The 7687-nt window shown below is 46.6% G+C and overlaps 1 protein-coding gene across 1 annotated transcript; it reads left to right on the forward strand.

Moving 5' to 3' along the window:
- The first annotated feature begins 3877 nt into the window (after positions 1 to 3877).
- Positions 3878 to 7275, forward strand: LOC132243668 (cathepsin G-like). Its single transcript, XM_059714060.1, has 3 exons — positions 3878 to 4139; positions 4280 to 4540; positions 7126 to 7275. Exons 1-3 carry the CDS (start codon positions 4005 to 4007, stop codon positions 7273 to 7275), a joined length of 546 nt encoding a protein of 181 aa, XP_059570043.1. The 5' UTR covers positions 3878 to 4004.
- The last annotated feature ends 412 nt before the right edge of the window (positions 7276 to 7687 follow it).

Genomic DNA, 7687 nt, shown 5'->3' on the forward strand with positions numbered 1-7687 from the left:
ACAGCTCTTCTGCTCCATGGGGCTGGGGCTGGTGAGTACAGGGTGGGACTGGATTATTAGGCAGAAGCTCCTGGGGCTTTCAGAGTGTTTTCAAAGCAAGGGTCCTCTTCAGAGTCAGATGCTTCTTTACAGCAGCTGCCTTGGGATCTAGCTAGAAATGAACTGAGGGCCAGAAGGGAAAGGAGTTTGTATGGGACTGGAGGTAAAAGAAAGGAGTGGTACATGGGGCCAATATCACAGCATTTCCGATTTCTGTCCAAGAGGTCCAAAGAGCAATGAGATACTTGGGCAGAAATCTGGCCAGAGGGGTGAGCTAGCAGTTCATTAATCCATTCTTCTTCAAAGCCCCAGGAAGTAGTCATGGATCATCCTAGCATCCTGTGGGTTAGGCTTTGCCTTTTGGGAGGGTGGGGAGGGAGAGAGTTCTACAAAAATCAGACATTAAAGGTCCCTTTTAACTGAGATCTCTGGTTCAGCTGGCTCTTGTCATCACTTGCTCTACTGTGTTGAAGATGGGCTTAAAGAGTATTGTTGCCCTTTGGGGTCAGGTCAATGCTCAGGATCTCAATATTGTGCTGTTAGACAGGAGGGAGCAGTGTACAATAGCACATATACAAACACACAAATCAATTAGGATCACTACCAACTCAGGCACATACACATCCAGACACATACACATCCAAACCAGCCTAGGCATATGCATACCTATCACCAATTCAAGCATATACACTATACACCCAAAAATTTAGACAGAAATCAATTGTCCATACCTGTCCTGGCAAGGTCAGTCCTGTCCCAGAGGGCTCCAGGTGTTCTTACTGAGCATGTGCAGCCTGGCACAATGGTGGGTTGTCTCATCTTTTGTTTCTTGAATGCGGAAGGTGGTTCCAAGGGCTGGGTTGTTGGTCCTGGTATTGGTGTTGATGGTTTGGTCATTCAGAGGGAGCTATTTTTAGACCTACTGCCATTGTCTCTCAAGCACCCTCATTCATCCCCATTCATTCAGGAACCAGGTTACACAGGAGGGGTAGGTGTGAGTCATAGATTACACAACAGGCCAAGGGGAACAAGATGGAGTCTTGACAAAATGGAAACTTGACGTGACCTATGCTAACTTACATATGTAGGTCTTAAATCATATAGTACCAGTAAAACAGTGATATGAAACAGTAAAAATCAATACAAATATAATAATTATACAATATAAAAAGGAGAAAAAAACCAAAACAAATACAACTTGCTACCAAAATAAAATGCTGAAGCTTATCCTATGTCTTAGCTCACTTCTACTTACCTATAGGGAATAGAGAGGGAGAGAACAAGTCAGAAATGTTTGGGGAAGGGGAGGGAATGCATTTTAAAAGAAAAAAAAAAAAAAAGAAAAACTGGGGGTTTTGATACAGTATATGTCCCAAAGGAGCCATTGTAATCTGATCTGGATAACCCGGGACACTGCCCTTCCCTGCAGTAACTCCTGCTTGGTGTAGATCATGTCTTGTAGCAAAACAGCTGATCTTGATCTAAAAATGTTCATGGAGATCCCACTCTCTATCCCTTGTTGAAGTGCTCCATACTTAACCCCTGTCCCCACTAAAATTGGTTCCTTTTGTCTAGCCTGAATATGTCCAGTGTCCACACTGAGCCACTGGCTCACCTTCTGAGCTTGTCTGTTGAAGCAAGCTTACTAGAGTTTTGTTTGCCATTTGGGTGTGAAAAGATTGTTATCAGGGCACTCTTTAACCTTCCCTTGGGGGCGCTTTGTTGATGCATTTCCTGGAGCTAAACACCACAGATTTTTCATCCTCCTCAGGCATCTTTGTGAACTGAACTGTCTACAACATTTCAGCTTATTTCCTGATCTGTGGAAACCAGGAGTGTGTTGGCATTGCTTCTGGCCCAAGCCCAGAATGCCACTGAGCAGCATAACCCCCATGCTTATTCCTGTTATGTAGGCACTCAGTATTGGCAATTAGGATACTGAGGTGATCTGAACACATAGCCAGGACCCACTCCAAAGCTGCCTCTCCAGGAAGGCTTATTGACACGTGAAAGGTATGGTAGATGTAACGAGAGGGGCTATATTGCTGAATATCCAAGGTTGGGGTGTGTGGAGAGAAAATAAATGGGTGGGGTCTGCTTCTCAGTGCAGCTTATAGAGTAAGCACAGAAAATAAACCCCAGGCATGGCTCCCAGGTATCCAGCAGGGATTGGCCAAGTGTCCGATACAGAGGTCACAGACCCTCCTGTCTCTGACTTAGGATCCTCCTATTTATCACTCCAAAGATCCCATTTGCCTTTTTGGCAAGAGTACCAGCCCAGGAGCCGATATACAGCAGATTCTCCCCCAGAACTAGCAGCCCCCAAGGACAAAGTCTCCTCTTATAGCATCATGGTATTCTTTACCCCTACATGGGTTTCTTTTCACACGGTTGCATACTAGGCAGTGTAGAGCACTCTACACAAGCAGCCTTCCTCTGCATTGCTGAGCACTGCTCCCATCACTGTGTCACCTGTAAACCTTTGCAGAGATGACTTTGTGGGCTCCAGGTGGGGAGAATAATTGAGTTTCATGCTGAGATTTCTGAAATCTCCTCTGGGATGTTGGGAGAGAGCTTGGGAGGGTCCATGGAGCTGCTGATTTCTCAGCCATATGTTGTGTCAAAGCAAGTGGTTATAAGCTTTCCCTGTTTCCTTGCCAGATGAGATCATTGGAGGACAGATAGTTAAGAAGTACTCCCGTCCTTACATGGCCTACACAATCAACAAAACATCTGAGAATGAAGAACTGGCATGTGGAGGGTTCCTGATCCAGGAAGATGTGGTGGTGACAGCAGCTCACTGTAACACCGAGCCGAGGTGAGGACGCTAGTCTGAATTTTACGGGTCAAGAGGAACATGCCACAGCTCTGATACGTAGCAGGGCCATCAAGCAGCTGGATGTTCCTGCACTGCCAATTTCCCTAGTCACAGGGTAACCCTGTTGGCCTAGAGCTGCTGAGTGGCCTGCCTTCCCCTCCATCCTCAGTTCAGGAGACAGGAGGGGAATGGCAGAGGGAATCAGAAGACTATATTGATCTCTGTTTTTTTCTCAGCCAGCGGCTCCCACACATCTCATGACAACAAGTAGCAGCTCCAGCCCTCATGCCCCCACCTTGTGTCTACAGCAGAGGAGAGGAGCACATCCAATGCCCTGAGCCAGCCAGTGCCCATCCCTGTCTCTGGATGAAAACTAGCATTCCTGAAAGGGGAAAGGCCCCAGTCTCATTGCCAGCACTCTAAGCTGGCCAGTCCACACATCCTGGAGCCAGATCAGAGGCCCTGTATCCCCTAATTCAAGCAGACAGGCCCCTAGCACCGGTAAGAGAAAAGCCTTCAGCCCCTACCTCCTAACCCAGCCTCAGGGAGCTGAGTGCAAATCAGAGCTGCTGCCCCTAGAAGGGAAGGGCTCTGTTATTTGTTCCCCAGCAGCTCCTGGAAGTCCTCTGGATATGGTGCTTCTTGTGCTGCAACATTACTTACTGCCAGGCATTATTAAGGGATCACAGGACATGGGAGTCCTGGTCCACCAGTCACTGTAGCACTGCCAATTACACCCAGATCCTAGCCCGCTCATTAGGCTCCTAAGTGCCTGTAGGCACCTAAATGTGATCCTGTTCTAACCTGATCAGGTTCCTGAAAAACCAATAATGTAGCTGCTTCTGTAGTTTATCACCATCTTGGTCTCTAGACTAAATCTCAGAAAGCACAGCAGAAGAAAAAGACTCCTCCCCCCCTCCCCCCCCACACCCCATTAATGGCTCTTCAGGGAGTTGAGCAGAGTGGAATAAGATCAGGTTTAGGTGCCTAAGTTCACTGTAGTGTCTAATAAATGTAATGAATCTGGACCTCAGTGATTTGAAGTGGGCACAGAGTGTAAGACCCACACAGCACTGTTTTGGGGATCTTTTTTCTAGGTTTGAACAGCTACAGTAGTCTGAGATTTCTCCACAGACATCTGAGCAAAATGTCTGTGATTCTGGGAGCGCACAACATTCGGAAGCCAGAACCAAACTCTCAGCGGATCAAAGTGAGGCGCTGGATCCCCCACCCTAAATACAACAGGACGATCTCTCACTGCTATGACATCATGCTTCTGCAGGTATCTCCCTTTTAATATACCCTGCCCCAGTGAACCCATATTGCAGCAAGTGCTGCAAGGCATCAACAGCCTTTGTGCGCTCCCTCTCCGTCTCTGCTCTATTGAATGATTCTTTGATCCTTTGGTTCTCTCCATGGCAGCTGAAACACAAAGCCAGGCTGAATAAGCAAGTGCAAACCATCCCTCTGCCTGCTTGGAAGAAAAATGTGAAACCAGGAACCATGTGCTCTGTGGCTGGCTGGGGCAGAATACACCTGTGGAGTAACAAGACATCTGATGTATTGCTGGAGGTGGACCTGAGGGTGCAGGATGATCGCATCTGCAGGAAGTGTTTCCGCAAATACGCTCCTCAGGTTCAGATGTGCGTAGGGGATTCCTCTGGAAAGAGATCAACATTCAAAGTAAGCAGCTTTCTTGGCTCATGGAGTAGGGTAATGCTAACATCTGAGCCCATGGTGGGGGAGATACTGGGGTTGTCTGGGCCGAAAACTGGGAGATAACATGCAGATGTCTCAGGTTCAGATTACAAATGACAAGTAGATCATTTAAAGGGTGCTTAAAATGTGCATTAGCAATGTGTTAAGAGCACTTAAAATGTGAATGATCACACAGTAAGGCTCATTAACTGGTGCTGAGAGCCCTTTGGGCATTTTAAAGTTAAACCATTTGGGGCCAGGATTAGCTTTGAGGTTTACTACTGTGTTTGAGTTCAGTTAAATTCTGGGTGTTCCCCTGTTTGCAGTCCTTCAGTATCCCAGGAGGCACTCGTGTCAGGTGCTGGATCCAGGCTGCAGGGAGTCCAGGATCAGGCAGCAAAGGGGAACTCTCCCGTGCCCTGCTGCTGTTGCTTCTCCTTCAGCCACTGCTCTCAGTCTGCTAGAGTGGCAGGATAGCCATTTTGAGGGGTGGGAGGAAAGGGGTGGAAATCTAGGGGGTGATGGGATTCAGTGGAGCAATTTAGTGGATGGAAGGAGTAATCTAAGTGGCATAAGAGGGCCCCTCCCCCCCACACCTCTTTGGCCTATACCGTGCCTAGACAGCCAGTGAGCAGGGAAGGCATAGATTCATAGGTTCATAGATGCTAGGGTCAGAAGGGAACTCAACAGATCATTGAGTCCAACCCCCTGCCTAGGCAGGAAAGAGAACTGGGTTCAGATGACCCCAGCCAGATGCCTATCCAGCCTTCTCTTAAAAACCCCCAATGTAGGGTACAGTACCACCTTTCTTGGAAGCCCATTCCAAATTTTGACCACTCTTACCATGAAGAAGTTCTTCCTGATATGTAGCCTAAATCTGCTCTCTGTCAGTTTGTGACCATTGTTCCTTGTTACCCCAAGAGGTTCCCTGGTGCATCTCCGATCCATTGCTGCATTCCCCTAATGAATTTTTAGGAGGCCACAAGATCACTTCTCAGCCTTTTCTTGTGGAGGCCGAAGAGGTCCAGGTCCCTCAGCCTCTCCTCATAGGGCTTGTCCTGTAAGCCCCTAACCATACGAGTGGCCCTTCTCTGGACCCTCTCGAGTCTATCAATATCCTTCTTGAAGTACAGAGCCCAAAAGTGGACCCAGTACTCCAACTGCGGTCTGACCAATGCTGCATAGAGGGGAAGTAACATCCTCTCTGGTTCTATTTGTCAGGCATCTGCTGATGCATGATAAAGTGTGGTTAGCTTTGCTGATGATTTTGTCACACTGACAACTCATGTTTATCTTGAAGTGCAGTATGACTCTGAGATCCCTTTCTGCTTCTGTGCTGCTGAGAGGGTCACTTCCCAGCCAGGAGATGTGCTGGATATTTTTGCACCCTAGGTTCAGCACTCTATACTTGTCCTTGTTGTACTGCATCCTATTGTGTACTGCCCACTTGCCTAACCTGTCCAGGTCTGCCTGCAATCATTCCCTACCCTCTGGACTGTGCACTTCACCCCACAATTTAGTATCATTTGCAAACTGGACAGAGTACACTTCACACCCACATCTAAGTCACTGATGAAGACATTGAAGAGTACAGGTCCAAGGAACGAAACCTGCGGGACCCCATGACCCGAATCCTTCCAGGTTGATACCGACCTGTCTACTACCACTCTCTGGGTGCGACCACTAAGCCAATTTGTCACCCACCGGACCGTGTAAACATCTGTGTCACAGCCTCTTAATTCATTTATGAGAATGGGATGAAATACCATATTGAAGGCCTTGCTAAAATCCAAGAAAACAACATCCACCTCTACTCCTGAATCTAAGCTAAGCATTTTATGACCCTGTCATAAAATGAAACCTGATTGGTCAGGCACGGTACAAATCCATGCTGGTTGCCCTGCTGCATTATTTTTCCTGCTGGATTCCCACAAATATGATCCTTCATAATCTTTTCAAAGATCTTTCCAAGGATGGAGGTGAGGCTAACTGGCCTATAATTACTCGGATCCTCCTTCCTCCCCTTCTTGAATATAGGGACCACACTGGCACTTTTCCAATCCTCTAGGACCTGACCCAAGCACCAAAAGTGCTCAGACAGCCATGCCCATGGTACTACTATGACACTGACCAATTCTTTCAGTACTCCCGGTTGCAGCTCATTAACTTAAACACATCCAGTCCAGCCAAGTGACTCTGCACCAAGTCAGCATCAACAGTTGGTGGGCTGGTGTCCCTCTGATGCCCATCTAAGAACCCATTAGCAGATATCTAAGAACACATTAGGAGCATGAAGCAGATTTGCAGCCCATAGCCACATCCCTGCTCACGAGCCCTTTAGCAGCAGGGCTCAGCAGTGCATTTTAGAGCAGATATTAACCCCAAATGTGTAACTTGTCACTAGCACCAGATAGCCTTAACACAGACTAACATGTAATCTCTAATGTGTAATCTTAGCCCCAGCTCAGAATGTGTCAATGGTCAGAAAGGGGAGGTGAGTTCCAATTCTGGCACAGAAAGAAACAACTTGCTCCAGTGTAATTCCTCTCACTTCTGGTTTTATTCCACAGGGTGATTCTGGGGGTCCTCTGGTGTGCAATGGGGCAGCCTATGGCATTGTCTCCTATGGACCACATAGAAAAACCTTCCCTAAAGTATTTGCAAAAGTCTCCAGTTTCATCCCCTGGATCAAGGAAGAGCTTAAAAAGCTGCATTCTTAGGGACCACCTGGCTCCTCTTTGTCTGCCACCATCACATGATATAGTCATCGCCTTGCACCTCTGCAGTTGAACTGAACCAAGCTGGTGTGCAAAATCAAACAGCATCCCAGAAAGCTAAAAAAAAATTAAAAATTAAAAAAAGTACTTGATTTAGAAAGGAAACAGACGAAAAAAACAAAGAAACTTGGAAATGCAGCATAAGTTTCCATGGAAGTAAAATCATTTTTCTAACTGAAATGGTATTACATGTTGATATGAAAGAAGGGTCAATCAAATTGGTTGCCAACAAACACTTCAAAAATTGAAGTTAAGCAAAATGAAAGAAATGAAAAACCATTTTTGTAAAAAGCTAATTGATTTTGTCAAACATCAGTTTCAATTTGATACCAAATGATAGTTCACTCAAACCTGA

The sequence above is a fragment of the Alligator mississippiensis genome, chromosome 11, assembly GCF_030867095.1.
Source record: "Alligator mississippiensis isolate rAllMis1 chromosome 11, rAllMis1, whole genome shotgun sequence".
Lineage (NCBI taxonomy): Eukaryota > Metazoa > Chordata > Crocodylia > Alligatoridae > Alligator > Alligator mississippiensis.

Coding starts and splice junctions, on each gene's coding strand:
- LOC132243668 (XM_059714060.1), top strand. CDS start 4,005: ATGTCTGTGATTCTGGGAGCGCACAACATTCGGAAGCCAGAACCAAAC. Junction 4,140..4,279: donor ATGACATCATGCTTCTGCAG/GTATCTCCCTTT, acceptor TCTCCATGGCAG/CTGAAACACAAAGCCAGGCT. Junction 4,541..7,125: donor GAAAGAGATCAACATTCAAA/GTAAGCAGCTTT, acceptor TTTATTCCACAG/GGTGATTCTGGGGGTCCTCT.